This window comes from Corvus hawaiiensis, chromosome 26 (assembly GCF_020740725.1).
Source record: "Corvus hawaiiensis isolate bCorHaw1 chromosome 26, bCorHaw1.pri.cur, whole genome shotgun sequence".
In the NCBI taxonomy this organism is placed as follows: domain Eukaryota; kingdom Metazoa; phylum Chordata; class Aves; order Passeriformes; family Corvidae; genus Corvus; species Corvus hawaiiensis.
Window position 1 is genome coordinate 9,558,910 of NC_063238.1, and position 23,140 is coordinate 9,582,049.

The 23,140-nt window shown below is 44.8% G+C and overlaps 1 protein-coding gene and 8 non-coding genes across 9 annotated transcripts in view; 1 reads left to right on the forward strand and 8 right to left on the reverse strand.

The window, feature by feature from the left end:
* DNAJC5B (DnaJ heat shock protein family (Hsp40) member C5 beta) overlaps positions 1-23,140 on the forward strand; it is a 39,146-nt gene that overhangs the window by 8,489 nt on the left and 7,517 nt on the right. Inside the window, exon 2 of the mRNA XM_048329108.1 lies at positions 20,365-20,578. Coding sequence (XP_048185065.1) covers positions 20,365-20,578 — 214 coding nt within the window. The remainder of the gene's footprint in view (positions 1-20,364; positions 20,579-23,140) is intronic.
* On the reverse strand, positions 1,297-1,369 carry TRNAA-AGC. Its single transcript has one exon. It is a non-coding gene; the product is annotated as a tRNA-Ala (tRNA).
* On the reverse strand, positions 1,700-1,788 carry TRNAY-GUA. Its single transcript is given in 2 exon segments — positions 1,700-1,735; positions 1,752-1,788. It is a non-coding gene; the product is annotated as a tRNA-Tyr (tRNA).
* On the reverse strand, positions 8,151-8,223 carry TRNAA-AGC. Its single transcript has one exon. It is a non-coding gene; the product is annotated as a tRNA-Ala (tRNA).
* On the reverse strand, positions 8,555-8,643 carry TRNAY-GUA. Its single transcript is given in 2 exon segments — positions 8,555-8,590; positions 8,607-8,643. It is a non-coding gene; the product is annotated as a tRNA-Tyr (tRNA).
* Positions 9,341-9,413, reverse strand: TRNAA-AGC. Its single transcript has one exon. It is a non-coding gene; the product is annotated as a tRNA-Ala (tRNA).
* TRNAA-AGC lies at positions 11,835-11,907 on the reverse strand. The gene has a single exon. It is a non-coding gene; the product is annotated as a tRNA-Ala (tRNA).
* On the reverse strand, positions 15,399-15,471 carry TRNAA-AGC. Its single transcript has one exon. It is a non-coding gene; the product is annotated as a tRNA-Ala (tRNA).
* On the reverse strand, positions 15,803-15,891 carry TRNAY-GUA. The gene is given in 2 exon segments: positions 15,803-15,838; positions 15,855-15,891. It is a non-coding gene; the product is annotated as a tRNA-Tyr (tRNA).

The following is a 23,140-nucleotide window of genomic DNA, read 5'->3' on the forward strand; positions in this document are numbered from 1 at the left end:
ATTCTTGGTGGCCTGATGTGGCCTGAGGTTGTTCCATTTCATTGATGTCCTTTTCTGTACTGAGCTTGATATTTGAGAACTGTCAAGCCATCTTGGTTTAAGTCAAGGGGGTAGACACTTTGAAATGAGTTACCTCCCATTTATTTTTAGCCAATCCCCTTCCACCAATAAGTAGAGATGAACACAAGTAGATACAAGTAAAAAATAACAGTTTACCAAAGAAGCAAAATAGCAACAGGCAAGAAAAATAACAGTAATAACCACTAGTTACAAAGTTGTTAAATCTTACAGACTCCCTGGGAACAAAGAGAAACAAAAAATGGCGGAGAAAACCCTCCTCCCAAGATGGTGCCCTCCATGAACAATCACATGTGGAAAGACAAAGATGGTGGCAGCTCTCCCCCTTCTTTCAACTACATGTGGACAGAGAGAACTAAAAGAGAGAAAAAACCCCAAAACAACCCAGATACCAAACCTCCACGATCACAAAAACTCCCCCCAAACAACAAGCAACAAAGAACAAGGACAAAACAAAAAGAAAACCTAGAGTCCAAAGCAGACAAACGCCCCTCCTATCTCTCTGGTGGTATCAGCTCTGTCAAAAAATGCACTCCAGCAGCTGGAACTCACACCAGCTGGAACTCGTAGAGAGGCTTCACCTTTTCATGAGGAGGCAGCCAGCAGGGACGACTCAGACTCCATGCCTTCCCACTTCCATTAGGCACTGCTGGCAGGTTGGGGCAACCATGTAGACTGGGGCTGTTCCACTTTCCTTGGCGCGATGCTGTGACTGTAGACTGTGAAATTTGCTTTGAAGCAGTCCAGGACCACGAAATGTGGCTCCTTGGAAACCTGCCTGAAGCAACCCTCTTGGGAAAGAAAACGAAAGAAAACCAAGGGGAGCCTCCACCTATGCTACCTCAAGGCTCTCGCTGAGAGAATGAAACAGAAAAGCAAAAGCTAAGAGGTAATAGAGAACTATGCCTGAGAGATCCTGGCTTTTAAGAGACCTGGCAATGCCCCAGCCCTGCAGTTCCATTTCCGGCCACAAGGTTTTCAAGAGACAGTAACAATTTTGGGCACTGATAGATACGGAATACAATAACATTTTGGGTTACCCAGGACATAAGCAAAGAAGGAGAAAACCGATTAATCCATTAAACTGCCCATAGTGCTCTTGATGTCATCCTCCTTTGTAAATCCAGGGCACACCATAGGCCTTGCCACGGCCTCCCTAGAGGTCAGATGGATTCCTGGCCAAGAGCCCTGTGTCCAGGCAAAGGGAATGAAAAGCATTGGAGAATGCGGGCATCGATCCCGCTGCCTCTCACATGCTAAGCGAGCGCTCTACCACTTGAGCTAATTCCCCACCCTGCAGCCACTGCCTGAGGTCCTCTCCCCTCCCAGGCTCTCAGCCCTTCCCCAGGATGCCCTGCACCCAAAGCCTGGGCTGCCCAATGACCTCACTCTCATACCACCAACTCATCCACTCATGTTCCTGCTGGAGGTGACTGCAGACAACTCCAGGGCTTGGAACCACCATCTGTCACCAAGGGTTCACCTAAAAATGCCTTGGCTGGTTATCTCCCACAACTTAGGCAAGAGCTCATGATTGGGCAGCTCATTATGGGGAATCACCTGGGCAGGACCAAAAAAAGGCAGTGATGCCACAGGGTGTGGGCCAGAGCCAAAAGAGCACTCCTTCGAGCCGGAGTTGAACCAGCGACCTAAGGATGGCCATGCAAGGGAGCCTACAGTCCTCCGCTCTACCAGCTGAGCTATCGAAGGAAGTGTGGGGACATGCCCAGGACCTCGCCCAGCACACACTCAGACACTACTTCCTGAGCCACAGGGCACCATCATGCCTCTGTTACCACATCCTGCTTCAAACAGCCTCAGCTCCAACATCACAGCACCTTGTTCAACCCATCAGTCATGCAAAACACAAGCAGATATGTTCCATAAGCTCCTTGGATGTCATCTTTTACAGATGGACTCTCTTCATGTCCACACAGAGTTTATCCATATCTTGCTGCATTTTCTGTTGATTCCCTTTCATTCTGCTGTCTTCAGCTCTCTGCTCTAGCATCACATAAAGGACAGCATTTCCTCTACTCTGTAATGTCCTACAAGCATGAAGGTCATATCCAAGCCCTTTGATTCTGTCCTTCAACAGTCTGAACAGTTTCACTGTTCTTGTTCATCCATGTAGAGGAATCCTTCCACTCTGTGAGGTTCTTGGTGGCCCTCCACTGAGATTGCTCCATTTCATTGATGTCCTTTCCTGTGTGCAGGATCACCTGCTCCTAAGCATCCTGACGGCCTTGTTCTGAGGTCACTGCACATGGTCCATGTGTGTCTTCTACACAGAGGCACAAAACTGGGCACTGACATGGCTTTATTTTTCAGGAAGTTAAACATCACACAGCTGATCACTCAACCCCTTCCCCACAGTGGGAGTAAAATTCACAGGGTGAGAAAAATGTGGTTTAATAGGGCAGAAAAGAAATGGAAAGTGAAATAATAATAATAGTAATAACAAAAACAACGACAAAAACAATAATAACTCTAATATTAATAGATCTAAAACATACAAATCAAGTGATGCACAACACAATTGCGTTACACTCAATGAATGATGCCCAGTGAGTTCTTGAGCAGCAGCTCCCAGCCATCTTTCCTCCTAGTTTATATACTGAGCATGACACCATATGGTATGGAATATTCCTTTGGCCATTTGGGGTCAACTGTCCTGGCTGTGTCTCCTCCCAACCCCTTTTTCCCCCCAGCCTCCTTGCTGGTGGGGTGGTGTGATAAGATGAAAAGTCCTTGACTTAGGATGAGTACTGCTCAGCAAGAACTAAACCATTAGAGTGTTATCAATATTATTCTCCTCCTAGATCTAAAACACAGCACGGTACCAGCTAGTAGTAAGAAAATTAACTCAATCCCATCTGAAACCAGGTCAATATTTATGCCTTATTCTATACTGTTTATGTCATGCCCAGGTCCCACACTTTCCAGTACATCTTTTCTGGTCTTTTTTATATACATATGCAGACATCATTCCCTTAGCTTACAGACCATCCCTCTAAAATGTCAGTTGAGTTTACTTAGTCCATGACTTTGGACTCCTCTTTAATAGTAGTCCTTCAGGGCAGGAGAGATGATGTATGATGTTGGACTGTTGCATTTTGAAGACAGTTCTGGTTCTATCATTGCTCCACTTATCCTGGTCTAATCAAAATTCATTTCTCATAGATTAATAAATCTAAATTTTTATTGTAATAATTTTGATATGGCATATAGCAACCATAGTAGAGATGCTACACATTATTATATAGCAATTAATATAATACAATTCAAATCATTGCCTCACACAGAATCAAATCTCCTTGAGGCAAAGGCATCATACTTCTCCATCCTTCTGCATTACTCACCAAGTGCACCCAGGTTCTTGATCAAAAGCAGTATCATGGATGTGTTTGCCTTTGCCTGAAGGAGGAATAACCCAGCCTGTCTTTTGCAGCATAATTTCTATGTGCACTACAGGGACTTCTCCCTTTTGTAAAAGTACATCAAAGTTTTGATTGGGCAGGGCCGGTTTGATTAGAAGATCCTCTAGTGTTGACTAAACACCTGACTTCTGCTAAATGTGTATTCCAATGTTGAAATGTCCCAGCACCCATTGCTCTCAGTGTAGTCTTTAACAGTTCATTTGTTCAGTTTTCTGGAGGCTGGTGCATGGCAGGGGGTGTGATATACTCATTCAATGCAACGCTGTTTGAGACAAATATCTAAGAGGTTGCTTTGAAATAAGTACCATTGTCTGACTCAGTTCTTTCTGGGGTTCATTGTTACCTCGTTTCTCAAGGCCCAGGACAGTATTCCAGCCAGTGGCATGAGGCACAGAATATGTTTCCAGCCATCTGGTTGTAGGTTCTATCATTGATATTAGTAAAAATTTCTTTAAAGGAAGAGTAGGCAAGCACTGGAACAGGCTGCTCAGGAAAGTGGTTGAGTCACCATCTCTGGAGATATTTAAAAGATAGGTAGGTGTGCCCTTAGGGACATGGTTTGGTGGTGGAATTGGCAGTGCTGGGTTAATGCTTGGATCTGATGATCTTCAAGGTCTTTTTCAACCTAAATGATTCTACAGTTCTGTGATTGTAAGCACCTGGCGCTTGCATTGGCTGATTTGTGGGAATGTGATATCATCAATCTGCCAGACCTCCCCATGTTTATATTTCAGCCATTGTCCTCCATTAGAGAGAGGCTTTAACTGTCTGTCCTGCTTTATTTCAGGCCATGTTTCACATTCTTGGATAATCATGTATAGTGTTCATGATTAAGTCCACCCCTCAATAAGGAGGTGATGTATATGCTGTATTTCTTCCTTAATGGCCTGAGATATCATGGGCCCATTAAGTTATAAGTAATTCACTCTTATGTTAACAGTCCAGATCCACCTGATCCACTTCAATCTTAGCATCCTGACCCATCAGCTGGGATTTTTGATGTTACTCAGTGACTTAACACTTGGGTACGTGACTACATGATGTACTTTTACAACACAGTTCTCTACCCAAGCAGAAATATCTTGCCATAATCCAGCAGTCCAGGAGGGTTTACCTCTGTGCTGCCAGTTGACCTACTTCCATTGCCATGGCCACCCCCACAGAGCATTTGCCACTGTCTATGAGCCTGTATAGAGATAATGTACTGGGCATTTTCCCTCTGAGCACTGTCTAAAGCCAGATGGATAGCTTTCACCTCTGAAAACTGACTATTGTCATTCAGCAGTTTCTGCGATATGTGTGGGACTCCACACAGCAGCTTTACACCTTTGATGTTTTCCCAAAATATCATAGGACTCACCAGGGCATATTGTTTTTCATTTTCTGGTATTTCACTTACAGTGAGGCTTCTTCAGCTCACATCACCTCCTTTTCTGGCAATATTCCAAAATCTTTGCCTTCCAGCCAGTCAATGATAACTTCCAAAATTCCTGGGCCACTGGGCTTTCCTATTCGAGTGCATTGTGTGACCAGTGAGCCCCATTTATTCCACACAGCATCAGTTTCATGATGTGTAGAACAGGCTCTCCCTTTGAATACCCTGCCGAGCACTGGCAGTCAGGGTGCCAAGAGGAGCTGTGCTTCAATACTAATCATGTCTGAAGCAGCTCAAACTCCTTCATATGATGTCAATATTTCTTTTTCAGTTGGAATATAGCGGGCCTTGAATCTTCAGTGTCCCTGACGCCAAAACCCTAAGAGTCAACCTTGAGTCTTCCCTGATGCTTTTTGCCAGTGGCTTCAAGTAGGACCATTCTCCCCAGATGCAGCACATTTTTGACATCTTGTCCTGCCCAGAGTGGCCTGAGGGCTATTGTATGTACTATTTGCTTTTCAGTTTGTTCAAAGATTTGTCATTGTTCGGGGCCCAAATGAAACAATTCTTCTTCCAGGTTAGTTGATAGAATGGGCTATAATTTGGAATAAATAGTCTCCAAAAACCTACAATGCCTAATAAAGCTTGTGTTTTCCTTTTGCTAATTGGTGTAGACCTAGCTGTTATTTTATTGATCACATTCATTGGGATACAACAACATCCATTTTGCCATTTTATTCCTAAAAACAGGATCTCCTGTGTAGGTGACTTGACCTTACTTTGATTTATGGCAAAACTGACTTTCAGAAGATTTGGACAATTTTCTTCCCATTCTCAAAAACTTTGTCTGCTGTATTTCCCCATATGATGATGTCATCAATGTATTGCAGGTGTTCCCATTCTAGTGCAGTCTGGTTAAGTCCATGGAAAATGCTGGGGCTGTGTTTCCATCTCTAGGGCAGTCGATTCCAGGTGTACTGGACATCCCTCCAAGTGAGAGCAAATTGTGGCCTGCATTCTCTGCTGCCAAAGGGATTGAGAAAAACATGCTAGTGATATTGATTGCGGCAAGCCACTTGTCTGCCTTTGATACAAACTGCCTCCAGTTCAAATTGAAGTTCCAGAAAGGCTGGCATGGCAGCACTCAGCAGCAGCACAGCTTCATTCAAGGCACTATAATTTACTGCTGGTCTCCAGTCTCAATCAGATTTTCACAGTGGCCATATGAAACTGTTACAGGGTGAGGGAGTCCTGCTGATCACTCCAGGGCTTTCCAGCTGACAAATCAGCTTATGTGTGGGAATCGGGGGGCTTGGTTGGTGTGATATGGGGTTCAGGTGGTTACTGCCTCATTTATGAGTTCTTCCTCTTCTTCCACCCCAGTCCACAGCCGCCTCTCTTCCTCCTCTTGTTCTCATAATGGCCCTGCTTTGGAGTAGACTGCCTTGTCCACTTCTTCCTGCTGCTGACCCTTAGAAGAGCCTCCTTCATCCCTTACTAAAGGAGCCGACTTCTGCTTCCAGCATTTCTTTTTGTGAAGATGGTATCAGTACAGGTGTGTTCTTTGGTTAGATGCAGTATCTATTGTTGGGACTTGGGTAGCCAAAGTGCCTGACATTTTGTCATCAGATCCAAAAACCTTCTTGTCCCCTTGAGGGTACTGAATAGTGTTGAACAGAACTTGATAGGCATGGGCCAGGCCCCAGCACGTTGCCGTGATTTGTTTCTCTCTGGAACTGCCAGGGTGACAGCATACTTCTTCCAAATATTTTACTAGTTTTTCAGGATTCTGAACTAGTTCCAGGGTGAAATTCCAAAATATTCGAGGTGCCCACTGTCCTACACATTTGCCTGTACTATCCCACACATCCTTTCACTATAACTGCTCAGGCTCAGGGCAGATACCTGACTGGTATCCTTAGACAGTTAAGTCTAAACAAGGCCTGAAATACAATCAAGAGACACAGCAATAGGAACATGCTGGTTTGAAGATCCTGACTATATTCAGGATTGTCAAGAGCTATTGTAAATACCCCGGAGAAGAAGGGGAAGATGTGGGACGTGTATGCCCCATAGATTGGCTCTAGGAAAGATAAAGGATGTAATTAGGAATAGTTTCCAGTAGATGGCTCTAGAAGTATGGAGAAGATACCAATACTTGATTACAAATAGACCTTGTGACCATCATATCATATCATGTCATCATATGCCAGTGTTACAAAGTACGACAACATGATAACCTTAGATAACATGATAACCTTAGCCCAGCCCTCAGAGGTGATAAACAGCGCAACAAGAAACATAAAGATCAAGTTAAGATGTTACATAACACAACTCTGAGAACAGCAAACAACTCTGAGAGTAAGTAAATCAACATCAGGATCAGAAACCATTAAACTAATATAATGAATGCTTATAAGAATTTTGTTTTAACATACTCTAGTCAGATTTGTCATTGTCTCAACCTTTCAAGCCCCATGCTGGGCACCTAAAAGGGCTGTTGTGCTGTTTAAATGCCAGCAGGCATTTAAACACTACACAACTGCTCACACAACCCAGCTCCAAGAGGGTTTTTGGAGAGAACTGGGAGAGAAAAGCAAATTTGTGGATTGAGAAAAAATCAGTTCAAAAGGACAGAAAAGGGAGAAATATCAATAATAATAACAGAATTAGATTATACAAAATAAGTGACCCACAACATAACTGCTCAACACCTGCAGAACAATGCCAAGACAGCCAGTTTATAAGCAGTGGCCCCCAGCCATCTTTCTCCCTAGTATATACTGGGCCCTATGTCACGTGGTATGGAATATTCCTTTGGCCAGCTGGGATCACCTGTCCCAGCTGTGTATCCTCCCAGTTTCTTGTGCTCTCAGTCTCCTTCCTAATGGGATGGTGCAAGAAACTGAAAAGTCCTTGGCTTTACATAAACTCTTCTTACCAACAATTATAACAGCAGTGTGTAACCAACATTATTCACACCTTAAATCCAAAACACAGATATTAGGAAGAAAATTAACTCTATTGTAGCCAAAACCTATATAAACCTATGTATAACAGGTACACTATTCTAAATGGCATCTATTCGCTGAAGAGGAAAGTCAGACAATGCCTTCCCTCAGTCGAGAGGCCTTGCTACTCTTGGAGAAGTCCTGCATGCTATCCTCTACTGTGCTTCCCAGGTTTGCATACCCTTCAGAGGACGGGGGACCCCCACCAAAGGGCCCCGTGTCCAAGCAAGGGGCAATGAAAAGCATTGGAGAATGCGGGCATCGATCCCGCTGCCTCTCACATGCTAAGCGAGCGCTCTACCACTTGAGCTAATTCCCCACCCTGCAGCCTCTGCCTGAGGTCCTCTCCCCTCCCAGGCTCTCAGCCCTTCCCCAGGATGCCCTGCACCCAAAGCCTGGGCTGCCCAACAGCCTCACTCTCATACCACCAACTCATCCACTCATGTTCCTGCTGGAGGTGACTGCAGACAAGCCAAGTGGTCAGAATCACCTTCCCATGCCCAAGGGTTCACCTAAAAATGCCTTGGCTGGTTATCTCCCACAACTTAGGCAAGAGCTCATGATTGGGCAACTCATTATGGGGAATCGCCTGGGCAGGACCAAAAAAAGGCAATGATGCCACAGGGTGTGGGCCAGAGCCAAAAGAGCACTCCTTCGAGCCGGAGTTGAACCAGCGACCTAAGGATGGCCATGCAAGAGAGCCTACAGTCCTCCGCTCTACCAGCTGAGCTATCGAAGGAAGCGTGGGGACATGCCCAGGACCTCGCCCAGCACACACTCAGACACTACTTCCTGAGCCACAGGGCACCATCATGCCTCTATTGCCACATCCTGCTTCAAACAGCCTCAGCTCCAACATCACAGCACCTCGCTCAACACTTTAGCCCATCAATCATGCAAAACAACAACAGAAAGGCTCCATAAGCTTCTAGGACATAATTTTCTACAGATGGACTCTCCTCACGGCCACACAGAGTTTATCCATATCCTGCTGCATTTTCCCTTGATTCCCTTTCACTGTGCTGTCTTCAGCTCTCTTCTCAAGCACATGACATATATGTAGCCGTTCTACTCTGAAACCTCCTCTAAGTCAAAAGGTCATGTGTAAGCCCCCGGCAACTTCTCTTTCTATAGGCTGAATATATCCACTTTCCTCAGCCCACCCACACAAAGAAATCTTTCCATTCCTTGAGATTCTTGGTTGCCTTACAGAAGTTACTCTATTTCTTTGACTGCATTTCTGCATAGAAGATCTCAAAACCGGACACAGTACTCTATATGACATTTGATGTCTATCAAGCAAAGAGGGAGAAACCCCTGTTAAATTGCCATGCAGACCTGGGTGTCATCCTACTCTTTGCATTCTGGGTATGCTGTGAGCACCCACAGACCCTGACAAAGGGCCCTGTGTCCAGGCAATGGGCAATGAAAAGCATTGGAGAATGCGGGCATCGATCCCGCTGCCTCTCACATGCTAAGCGAGCGCTCTACCACTTGAGCTAATCCCCCACCCTGCAGCCACTGCCTGAGGTCCTCTCCTCTCCCAGGCACCCAGCCCTTCCCCAGGATGCCCTGCAGCAAAGTCTGAGCCTCCCGATGACCTCACTGTAATACCACCAACCCACCTACTCATGTTCCTGCTAGAGGTGACTGCAGACAAGCCAAGTGGTCAGAATCACCTTCCCATGCCCAAGGGTTCACCAAAAAATGCCTTGGCCACTTATCTTCCCAATCTCAGGCAAGAGCTGATGACTGGCAGATCATTATGGGGAGCCTCCTGGGCAGGACCAAAAAGCAGCAGTGCCAGTGCAGGATGTGGGCCAGAGCCAAAAGAGCACTCCTTCGAGCCAGAGTTGAACCAGCGACCTCAGGATGGCCATGCAAGGGAGCCTACAGTCCTCTGCTCTACCAGCTGAGCTATCAAAGGAACCCCATGATTCTGACACCTCAGACATTCATCACACACTCATCCAACCACTCCCTTGTATTTACATAGCTCTGCTCTGCAGGAAATAAGAAAGACTCACCTTATTTCACATTGCTTCTCAAGCCTACAACCCCTGGCCAGGACAGATACAACCATGGTGGCTCATTCAAAGCAATCATCCAGAACAGAAGGCACTATCACCATGGCAAGGCAAGGACAACTGCAAGCAAGGAAGTCACTGCAGAGGTCAGAGTGATGATAATGTCCAGTGACTGACAGGCAGGCCCAGACTGATAAGCCAGGGCTTAGGTCAATGAAGGACATTCATCTGAACAGCAGGTTTGGATCCAAGGTCACTGTGCTGTGATAGTGCTATGGCTGTGGCCATTACTGAGCTAGACACCAGGACTCCTGCTTTTTAACACAGAAAGAGACTGACGGCCCAGAATTGAACATAAAGAGAACTTCTGTGTTGATGGTTGGAGGTGGAAAACCCACATGAGGCCAGTGAGGGCCATTCAGGCCTAGTCAGGCACTTGATGCCCAGACAAGAGGTAATGGTCACCATGTGAGAGAGCCAGCAATCCTCCACTACACCAGCAGATACTGATAGACTGTCAGGGTCCTCTTTCTGCTCTGCCTCCATGATTGTGTTCTCAAAGCAGTCATCTTGAATAAGTCCTCAGGGCATCTCTCTGTCTACCTTCTCCTCCAAGCAGCCCTAAATGAGGGATCTCATCATCTTGTGCAAGACTTCAGCCATTCAGATCATGCCAGCCTCCTAGCATGGAGACTGCACAGCACTCCAGAGCAACATTCTTCTCCCACCTGGCTGACCTGAGGAGGTGTCAGGTCCCTAGAGAGTGGTCCTGGACCATTTGTTCAGGGATCGCCATAAAACGTCAGGTCCCCAGAGGGCAGTACTGGAAACAGCTAACATTCAGCATACCTTTGGGCTAAATTAAGGCAAAATGATTCCAAACGATCAATTAGAAAATTTCATTTATGGCAGCAGCAATTTAAACTTTAAACCTTATTATAAGTTGAATGGCCTATGGCAGCAATGATTTAAACTTTTCTGAACGGCCCATGGGAGCAGCAATTTAAACTTTTAAGAAGAGGAAGAGAAGAAAAAAGAGAACAAGGTAGACATAGAGGAAAAGATCCAGATCACCAGCCAAGGTTCCAGTGCTGCCTCTGGTTCAGTTCCTTAGGATGGTGGTTGCACACCCCATCCATCTCAGTTGCGCTATTTTATAAACTAGTCCTCATGCATGCACATTTTGTTATTCTCAAACTTTTCAGAGGGGTTTAGGGGGCCTTGTGGTTTCAATCCCCTTCACCCCTGTGCACCAGACAAGTGGAATGCTGCCTCATACCTGGTTTTGGAGATAGTTACCCTAGATAAGGAAGCTGGTCCGAGGAAAGTGTTATCTTCCATTGAAAGATGCTCTTTTCTAACTGCGCCCTATATCATTGGCATGGAACAGTCCTTTCCTCTGCTACCAAGGGTTTGAGACATTAACTCTTTTTAGGTTTTCATTCCCTCACAGAAGAGAAAGAAATGGAACCTCTGCTGCTTCAGTTGTGGCCTGTTGCTTTTCTTTCCTCCATCAATCACCACAATAAAAGGCTAACTGTTGAATCAATAACCTCCTGATAGGCATTCTGATAAATGATAAGTGCTTGCTTATCTCCCACACAGCCCTTTCTTCTTCAGGATCTGCACAAGGCCACACTCAATGACTTCTCGTCAAAGGGCAAGTGCACCTGCTTCCAAGTGTCCTGGAGGCCTCATTCTGAGTTCTTTGCACTTGGTCAATGTCTGTCTTATACATGGGGGCTCAAGGATGGGCACGATATTCTGGATCCTTTCCATCATGCTCACAACAAAGTGAGAGAATCCACTCCTTCAAATTCACAGTGCAGGTTACCATGGACATAATCCTAGATGCTGTTCTCCTCTTTGAAGCGCAAGTCCAGGTGAGAGGAATGAAAAGCATTGGAGAATGCGGGCATCGATCCCGCTGCCTCTCACATGCTAAGCGAGCGCTCTACCACTTGAGCTAATTCCCCACCCTGCAGCCTCTGCCTGAGGTCCTCTCCCCTCCCAGGCTCCCAGCCCTGCCCCAGGATGCCCTGCACCCAAAGCCTGAGCCCCCCTAATCAGCTTCAGTTTCACGATACCACCCACCCACTCACTTTCCTGTTGAAGGTGGCTGCGGACAACTCCAGGGCAGAATCACCATCTGTCACCAAGGGTTCACCCAAAAATGCCTTGGCTCATCATCTTCCCAAGGTCAGACAAGAACTCATGGCTGGGCAGCTCATTATGGGGAGTCCCCCCAGGCAGGACCAAAAAGCAGCAGTGCCAGTGCAGGATGTGGGCCAGAGCCAAAAGAGCACTCCTTCGAGCCAGAGTTGAACCAGCGACCTCAGGACGGCCATGCAAGGGAGCCTACAGTCCTCTGCTCTACCAGCTGAGCTATCGAAGGAAGCGTGGGGACATGCCCAGGACCTCGCCCAGCACACACTCAGACAACCATTGAGCTTTCATACCACCTCACATATACCTGCATGACACTGCCCAGGAGGAAAAAAGAAACACTTGCCTTAGACCCACATTGCCCAGAAAATCTCAAGTCCACAACACCAAACCAGGGCAGACCCAGCCATCGTGGCTCATTCCAGATAAGAGCAGAAGGCACCATCAGGCACTGCAAGCAAGGAAGTCACTGCAGAGGTCAGAATGATGATCATGTCCAGTGATTGCCAGGCAGGTCCAGACTGACAAGAGAGGGTTGAGGTCAAGCCAGAACATCCATCTGCACATCAGCACAAGCATCAAGAGTCTTTGTTGCTGGACATATCCAAACCTATGGGTCTAACTTAGCTAGTGACCAAGACTCTCGTGGTGCAGCATGGAAAGAGAGATTAATGTAAATAGAGCTCCTTGGCCCATGGGTGGAGATCGAGGTCAGTTCAGGGCCTTTCAGATGTATTAGGGCAGGCAGCACTGAGACAGATGTGATGAGTAGCCACAGAAGGGAGCCTACAGCCCTTGACTCCACCGCAGAGCTATGGAGGGACCCAAACAAGCTCTTCCTCTGTGACAGAGCAGTCAAAGCAATCAGCTTGGATGAGGCCTCAGGACATCTCTTTTCAAATGTCCTACAGCAGTGATGCCATGAAGATTTTTTGCCTTTTCTTTTATACCCGTGTTATACCTTTTTACAACTTCTGTATTTTTAGTGCTTTTTGCCTACATTCTTGGACTTGTTTGTCAAGCTAAGAGACTAAACATTTTAGAAACTTCGTAGCTAGGGATCAGTGTGCCCCAGACCCCAAGGTCCTCTCCAGAACACATTCTGTTAACTAAGATAGAACCATCCAGGGGAAGGTTCCTTGGGGAGGGGGGGCTCACTTGAGCCTCTCATTGGGGAATCTTTGATAGATATGCTAATTAGTAAAATCTATAATGTTATACTCGATCTTTTGGGGCATACTCAGCGGGGTGCATCTTGATGCATATGACCTGGATGTGTGCACCTAAGGATCCTTAAAATAAATACCAAGGTAAAATCCCTTTTCCCCTTCTAACCATGTATGACTCTTGATTTTAAGACCAGGAAAAGGCATCAGCAGCCTGAGCTCAAGGATCACTGCAGCTGACTCAAAGGTTCAGCCATTTATATTACATCAACCTCCCAGCATGGAGACTGCACAGCTCTCCAGGACACCCTTCTTCTCCTGCCTGTCTGACCCGAGGAGGGAAAAAATGGAATCTGTCCTGCTTCAGTTGTGGCCCACTGTGTCTCGTTCCTCTTCCCATCACAACACTAAAAGGCCTAACAGTTGAATCAATAACGTCATGACAGGCATTTGAAAGCTTCTGCTTATCTCACCCAAAGACTGCAGTTTGTGACCATCTGTCTTTCGTATATTACAATAGAATGTTTTGGGTTGAAAAGGACCTTTAAACATCATGTTGTCCATCTTTTCTGCTGTGGGCAAGAGCCTCTTTCACTTGATCAGATAGCTTAAAGGCCCATCCAACCAGACATGAACTTTTGCAGTGTTGGGGTATCTTCAAGTTCTCTGGGCCACCTATTCCAGTGCCTCACCACCATCATCATAAAGAATTTCTTTTTACATAATCTAAATCTACCTTTTTTAAAAAAAAAAACATTTCTGCTTGTTCTCTCACTATAAGGCCTGCTAAAGTTTTTTTGTCCTTCTTACAAGCCTTCTTTATGAATTGCAAGGTTGCTATTAGGTCTCCCTGGAGCCTTCTCTTCTCCAGGCTGAACAGTCCTACTCTCTCAGTCTGTCTTAACAGGAAAGGTGTTTCATCCCCCAGTCAGTTCTGTGTCCCTATTCTGGACCAGTTCTAACCATGTCTTTCTTATGCTGGGGAACCCATGGCTGGACACAGCACTCCAGGTGTGGTCTCACAAGAGTGTGATAGAGGGACAGAATAACCTCCCTCCACCTGCTGGCCACACTACTTCTGATGTAGTCCAGCATATGGTTGACTTTCTGGGCTACAAAGGTACACTACCAGCTTATGTCAAGTTTTTCACCCACCAGCACCTTGAAGTCTTCTTCACACATTTGCTCTCAATCCATTCATCCCTCAGCATGTACTGATACCAGTGATTGCCCTGACCCAGGTGCAGGACCTTGCACTTGGGCTTGTTTAGCTTAATGAAGTTCACATGGACCCACCCCTTGAGCTTTTTTGAGGTCCCTCTGGATGGAATATCTTCCCTCAGGCATATAATTGCACCGCACCCTGTGTCATCTGTAAACTTGCTGAGGGTGCACTCAATCCCACTCGCTATGGCATCATTGATGAAGATATTAAATAATATTAGTCCCAATACTGACCCTTGAGGGACACCACTTGATACTGTGTTTCACTTGAATATTGAGCTGGTGACTACAGTTCTTTGGATGTGGCCATCCAATCCATTCCTTATTCATTGAACAGTCCATCCATGAAAACCCTGTGTCTCCGACTTAGTGACAAGGATGTTGTCTTGGATGATGTCAAAGGCTTTAGCAAAGTCTAGGTAGATGACATCCATAGCTCATTCCTTGTCCACTGATGCAATCAGTCTATTGTAGAAGACCACTAGATTGGTCAGTCATGATTTGCGCTTGGTGAAGCCATGTTGGCTGTCTCTAAACACCTGTCTGTCTTCACATGTCTAGACATATCTCCCAGGAGGATCCGTTCTGTGATCTTAGCAGGGTGACTCTCACTGCTTGGGCGTTCCAGAGTCATTCTTTTACTGTACTTAAAAATTAGTTTGATATTTTGCTCTTCTCAATAATAGAGAACTTCACTTCAGGAGGCGTAAAGCTGGGCAAGGATATTGGTCTAATTCCAAGTAAATAGGAAGATTCAAATACCCCAGTCTACAGCCCTTGCTGCTCCTGGTACAGCCCCAGTTGCTGTAGTTATCAGTGCAGCCAGCTACAAATAGCTCCTAATAACACTGATGGGCAGAGGGACCCCTGACAAAGGGCCCTGTGTCCAAGCAATGGGCAATGAAAAGCATTGGAGAATGCGGGCATCGATCCCGCTGCCTCTCACATGCTAAGCGAGCGCTCTACCACTTGAGCTAATTCCCCACCCTGCAGCCTCTGCCTGAGGTCCTCTCCCCTCCCAGGCACTCAGCCCTTCCCCAGGATGCCCTGCACCCAAAGCCTGGGCTGCCCAACAGCCTCACTCTCATACCACCAACTCATCCACTCATGTTCCTGCTGGAGGTGACTGCAGACAAGCCAAGTGGTCAGAATCACCTTCCCATGCCCAAGGGTTCACCTAAAAATGCCTTGGCTGGTTATCTCCCACAACTTAGGCAAGAGCTCATGATTGGGCAACTCATTATGGGGAATCGCCTGGGCAGGACTAAAAAAAGGCAATGATGCCACAGGGTGTGGGCCAGAGCCAAAAGAGCACTCCTTCGAGCCGGAGTTGAACCAGCGACCTAAGGATGGCCATGCAAGGGAGCCTACAGTCCTCCGCTCTACCAGCTGAGCTATCGAAGGAAGCGTGGGGACATGCCCAGGACCTCGCCCAGCACACACTCAGACACTACTTCCTGAGCCACAGGGCACCATCATGCCTCTATTGCCACATCCTGCTTCAAACAGCCTCAGCTCCAACATCACAGCACCTCGCTCAACACTTTAGCCCATCAATCATGCAAAACAACAACAGAAAGGCTCCATAAGCTTCTAGGACATAATTTTCTACAGATGGACTCTCCTCACGGCCACACAGAGTTTATCCATATCCTGCTGCATTTTCCCTTGATTCCCTTTCACTGTGCTGTCTTTTGCTCTCTTCTCAAGCATAAGTCAAAACAAAATGACAGCCATTCCTCTGTTCTGTAACAGAGTGCTGGAATGTCATGTGTAAGTCGTCTGAACCTCTCTTTCTGCAAACTGAAAGCACCACTCTCCTCAGCCCATCCTTAAAGAGAATTCCTTGAGATTCCACTGAAGTTGCTCTATTCTACTGATGTCCTTTTCTGTACTTGGCTTGGTACTTGAGAACTGTCAAAGAGGGAGAAGATCAATTCTTCTGTCAAACTGCCCATGGTACTCTTGATACAGCCCTGGATGTCATTCTCCTCTGCAAATGCAGGGCACACCATAAATCTTCCCACAGCCTGCAGAGAATAGATGGATCCCTGACAAAGGGCCCTGTGTCCAGGCAAGGGAAATGAAAAGTGTTGGAGAATGCGGGCATCGATCCTGCTGCTTCTCACATGCTAAGCGAGCGCTCTACCACTTGAGCTAATTCCCCACCCTGCAGCCACTGCCTGAGGTCCTCTCCCCTCCCAGGCACCCAGCCCTTCCCCAGGATGCCCTGCACACAAAGCCTGAGGCCCCACAAAGATCTTCACTCTCACACTCGCTCACCTTCCTGTTGGAGGTGACCCCTGACAACTCCAGAGCTCAGAACCACCATGCCCTGCCCAAGGGTTCACCCAAAAACACCTTGTCTGGTCAACTTCCCAATGTCAGGCAAGAGCTCATGGCTGGACAGCCCTTTGAAGGGAAGCCTCCTGGGCATGACCAAAAGGCAGCAGTGCCAGTGCAGGGTGTGGGCCAGAGCCAAAAGAGCACTCCTTCGAGCCGGAGTTGAACTAGTGACCTAAGGATGGCCATGCAAGGGAGCCTACAGTCCTCCACTCTACCAGCTGAGCTATCGAAGGAAGCGTGGGGACATGTTGCTGAGATCCTCTGGCACTTCATAGTGTTATCATATTTCACACTATAGAACATATTTTCCTGCCTCCAAAATATTGCTAATTTAATCCAAAAGCACCCTCATCAGACCCACCCTGTATCAGAGTCTGGCCTGATCTCAATTTTCAGCCTAAGCCTCCCACTGACAGATATCTTGAGCTTATTTCACTGACTTCATTTCCATGAATGCCTTATCCATCTAAGGCACACTTATCCATCTTGTGGGATAGCTGTTTCTCTGTTTGATGTCACTTTTCTCTCCCAAACTTGCTTGCTGCTGTGGACGGCTGCAGTGGACAGTGATCCTAAAGTGGTGAAGGAGAAGGCCATTCACCATGAGAAAAATTTGAATGGACATAAACCCATGGTTTTGGCATAGGAAGTAGCCAACAAGCTCCTTTATTCATTTCACTCTCTACTTTTTTGTCTTCTTCCTTTTGCTCATAATGAACCCTGGTTATTACATAACTGGAAATGTCTCTTTTCCAGGACCTACAAGGAAGCTTCCATATAGCTGGTACTTTGTGTTATATCACATAGTTTTTGTCCTTACTTTAATTTTTTCTTGGGTTGGACCTAACAGAGTCCTTTGTCGCACTCATATGAATTGCACTGCTAGTAACTAGATCTCTTTCCGATTGCTGAATCATCTCCAATTAGTGTATGTCATCTCAGTGTGCAGAGAGCTGTTTTGGTAATGTACTCTTTTTAGAGAGAACAGTTGTCCCAAAATCAAAATAAGAACATAGATTATCTTTTGTTAATTGTTGAAAGTAATCCTGTTAGTAGTCTAAAACAATACTAGGTGAAGTAAGAGTGTAACTAATGTGTTCCGTCTTTTCAAAATTACAGTCTGTTCAAATTCTTATTTTTTATGAGATTGTTTGGGATGTGGGTCAGACAGAAGAAGTCTTCGGGTCTCTGGGAAAAGAAAGAAAGGCTGGAGATTGATTGTCCGATGCCTGCAAACACACGTGGGTTTTTGACAGTAGTACTTCTCCCTTTCTTTTCTTTTCTTTTTTTTTTCCTAATTGTTGGGGTTTGTTTTCAGGTAAGAAAAGGGATAGATAGCAGAATTTACTTAAATACTTGGATGGCACAAAATGTCATTAGTCATGCAAGACTTATCTTGTTTTTCCAGTTCTCATATTTAATGTTATATTGTGTTTAGGGCACATGTTAAACATGACCAAAACTTTGTGTTTAAGGTGCAATATGCACAGTATATTAAATATGACACTTATTCATGCCATTGGACATATATTTAAGGAGTTATTTATGACCTACGATTCTGTGACTTGAGTTCAACAGAATTGAAGAGATCGTTGGCAGAAGCTGTTCCCAGACTCATATCAGTCTTGATATTGGCAGAATATCTTCCAGGCAGGAACTGTCATCAGGAACAAAGCAGTTACTTTTTGCTGGAGGAGTAACCTATACTGGGGACTTCATAAGGAAATCAAGTAGGACTCTACTCTGAGGTTAAATTTGTTAGAAGAAGTGTAGGCACACTGCCTTCGCACCACAAATACTATTTTTGGTCATAGCAGTTATGGCTAGCTCTCAAAATATTTGGAGAGAATATTTACAGAATGGAACATAGCTTGGTTGTGATTGAATCAGCTGCATACACTACTACACCACTTTTGATGCCACTAGAGGTCAGCACTAGTCATTAAATAAATGTCCTGGAGACGTTGCAAGTTCCTCACAGGGAGTGGTGATTTTTGAAAAGGTATACTTCTATGCTTGTTTTGCAAGTGTGTGTGAGCTCACACTACCAGTGCTTCAACATAGTTGGACGTACACCCTTTCTTCTTGATGCTGTGCTTCCCTGTGCTGTGAACCAAGAGTCACACACTGCACTTTTCAAGCTGTACCTGTCCTCAAATGCCATAGCCCTGAGTACAGTCAGGGGGAAAGGCAGTGTCAAACCCTGTCCTAGTAAAGGCTTCCACCAGCATAAGCAGCCCAAACTGATTGACACTACTCCACTCTCACTACCACACAGGGATTACTGCATTGGCTCTGGGCACTCCAAGATAAGAAGGACATGGACCTGCTGGAGCAAGACCAGAGGAGGGATACGAGGGTGATCAGAGACATGGACCACCTCTCCTATGAAAACAGGCTGAGAGAGCTGGGGTTCTTTGGCCTGGCAAGAGAAGGCTCCAGGGAGACCTTAGAGCATCTTCTAGTACCTAAAGCAGTCATGTAAGAGCACTGGAAAGGGACTTTTTATTAGCACATGTAGTGATAGGACAAGGGGCAATGACTTTAAACTAAAAAGGACTATGTTTAGACTAGATGTTAGGAAGATATTCTTTACTGTAAGCGTCACGAGGCACTGAAACAGCTTGCTCAGGAAAGTTGTGGATGCCCCATCCCTGGAAGTCTTCAAGGACAAGCTAAATGGGGCTTTGAGCAAACTGGTCTAGTGAAAGTTGTCTGTTCCCGTGGTGAGGGGGCCAGACCTAGATTTAAGGTTCCTTCCAACCCCAACCATTCCATGATCCTATGAAAATAACCATTCTATGATCCTATGACAATCCCCTTTCACTTCTTTGAGGATTGTCTCAGAAGTGCAGCAGTGGGGAATGAGGCCCAAAGACAGGGACTGAAAAGCTATGATTAACTCATTATGCTTTCCCACCTTGTGCTTCAAAAAGATGCTTCCCTTCTACTGCAACTCCTAACTGCGTTCTCAATCATCACTGTCTGGGCTTCTGCAAACACAGACACTGTTTACAACATTTTAATATAGCTACTATTGATAGGCAATTGAACACAGAATTTCCTTTGCTATAAAGAATATAATGTTGCCTGCATAAGCACTGTGATCATCATGTTTCTAAACAACCTTTAAAAAATCTTTATCTTTGCTAAAACCTGCTAAATGATGCAAATGAGCTGGCAATCATAATGCAACAAATGCCTGTGATTTATTATCATGTTGCAATCTGTGCTTTCATCATATATCACTGTCTACTTTAACACAGTAGCTGACTAGGTATCAATACACAAAGTTCATTCTCAGTGTAATAGGCACACCTCTTTCACCAAAACTTTTATCTTTGGTTCCTTTGTGTCACTTTTCTTCCACTGAGTACATCAGAGCTGGAAAAAAGAAGGCTGAACATACAGTTCAGAATTATTACAACTCTATGAAAATATTTTTTGTAATGTTAAGTGTCTGTATACATGCACACATACAGATGACTTATCTTCCCTCTGGTTTTTTTTTGTTTGTGTCTCATGTTTAAGAAAATTGGCTCTGAAATATCATCCTGACAAGAATCCAGACAATCCAGAGGCCGCAGAAAAATTTAAAGAGATCAACAATGCTCATGCAACCCTGACTGATCTGTCCAAGCGAAACATATATGACAAGTATGGATCATTAGGGCTCTATGTGGCAGAACAGTTCGGTGAGGAAAATGTTAACACCTACTTCATGCTCTCAAGCTGGTGGGCAAAGGTAAGCTGTGACTTTCTTTTGGAAATCAAATGTTACAATGCATGCTGACAATTACATACACAAGGAACCCCCTGAAAAACATGATCTCTCCACAGGCTTGAGAAATAGTAAGATCTGACTCTAAACTAAAAACTTAATAAAACAATATTATCTGGAAAATTGACAGTGGCAGAATGTAACGTAAGTTCAGACTAGCACTAATATAGAAAGTTTTCTCTTTTTTTTAACCTGGTATATAGTCATAATACATGTTTTGTAACACTTTCAGACATTAATTAGATTTGAATCTAGTGCTCCAGGTTAATTTTGACTTTCTTTTCTGTAATGACTAAATAAAAATGACTCATTATTCAAAAAGAAGAAGTCCCATTTTATGTGACAACCAATTAATAAATTATTACCGTATAAATTTAGCTGTCCTTTTTGCTATATATAGCCCACAACATAAGTAAGCAATAATAATACATAACACTGTGATTATGGCATTATGTATGTGCGTTGGTGATGGAGTGAGAGAAAGGAGCTTGAAGAAAAGCTTAGAGGAGTGGAATGGAGGAAGAGAGTAGGAAAGGAGGAGAATCATACATCAAAACCCTGCATATTGCTCAAGGAAAAACACAAAATGGGCTGTTCTAGTCATGAAGGAAGGAGTTGGGTTCATTTGTTCCCTTATCACATTGGCGTCCTCTGATGTTTGCATATATCAAATTCCAGTGTTTCTGCAAATACAGAAATGCTACAGATATGCAACAAACAGAATCACAAATGTGCAAAATCCATGCAGTCCCCACCTGTTTCCAGCCACAGAAGCACAGGAAAGCACTCTGCTGGACCGTGCTGGAATACATAGGAAGATGATCTGTACTGTTTGAAGCAAGCACTCCATGACAGTTTTTATCTGAGAACTGTGGAACACAGATTTCTCTGTTCAGCAAGGAACAGGCCCGTGCTGCATTGCCCCACATTCCCCTTTTAAGCTGGGAAGTCACTTGGGTACTTTGGGGGTCTGAGAAACCATAATTTGTCTTCTGAAACAGGATGAGGCAGAAGCTCCTCAAATGCAGAACAGTGCATGAAACCAATGAATAAAGTACTGGTGTTTAAATTAAACTTGCAAAGCTGCTGCCCCTCAGAGGCTGGTTGGAAGCTGCCTGCTTGCAGCTGCTGTAGCTGACTCCTGCTGCAGGCCAGACACCCCACCAAAGCTGCTGTCATCTCCTGATGGATCATTCCCCCTTGTCTTTGCTGTCCACCCTCTCCTTCTGCCTCTTTGCCACAGTTAGGTGGCCTTAGCACTGAGAGGCCAACAGTGTTGACTCTTTTAACAGTTTTGACAAAAAAGATTTTCTTCACTATTTCTTTTTTTTTTTTAGCTTTTATTTTTCTTTTACTTGGTGATCTTTAATGGAGATTTTATGTAGTATAAAATCCTCTAGGGTCACAAAATCAGGTACAGAAATAACAACTGTGGCTTTGACTTATAAAGAGAGCAGTGGGGAGTACAGAAAGAAGCTAGTATGTCCCTAACAACTAAAGGACAAATGTGAGGATTGCTTCAAGCAAGCTGTATCCCAGAGGTGAGACAAACTATGCTGAGAGCAAAGTAATCATTGCTTCCTGGTTTTCAAGAATTTTGTAAAAAAATCCAAAACATGTATATAGAGACTAATTTGAGGATTATCACAGGTGGTCTCTCTATCTCTCCCGCAACCCACAATCTTGCCACCTCGAAAGTATAAAGAGGCCACCAAGTGGGGTTCTTTTGCAAGCTGAGCTCACTATTTCTCATTTCTTTTTAATTCATGCATGAATGTGGGGTCAGTTTGAAATTTTTGTATTGGTCATCATAATACTATTTGAGTCTGAGGAATCAGCTACAGATGACCTCTGGACTCCTGATTTCCTCCATTCTGGTGGAGGAGAGTAGGGACCACAACCTTCGCTTATTATCTTCCTCATTGACTGCAAACATTCCTCTTCCCAGCACATTCATATTGAGGAAATCTGACAGTTGCCAGGAGTTTTATCATTAGCAGTAAGGAAACTCAAACGAAAGGAGAAATGCAAAATGAAAATTACTGTTCTTTTTCAGAGTGCCAGACTTTTCAGCAGGCATATTAAACTGAGAACATAGAGACATGGGTAATGGGAACTCAAACTGCTTCTCCACTGGCAGGCATAGAGGTTGTTTGTTTAACTGTTTTAGCAAAAAACCAAGTCAACCTCTACCATGAAGACAGTTTATTGATGATATCAACAAACGGATTTTTGATTTACCAGCTATCATAATATAAGCACAGGAAATGTTGAAACATTAAAGGTATCATGAATAAACTCAATGTGTTTTCCCCTCTATATACTTTTATTCTGTCTTTTTTTTCATTCTGTATGTTGCAGTGATTTATTCTCCATTATGGCATAAATGATAAGCAGTCAGATAACTTACTTTAGGGATTATGGCACCGTTTTGGGTGTCTGTTAGAAAGAAACCATTTTAAGACAAAAAGTCAGAGTCCTTCTTTTCATTTAAAACCACCTTGCTCACTCTGGATACAATCTTAT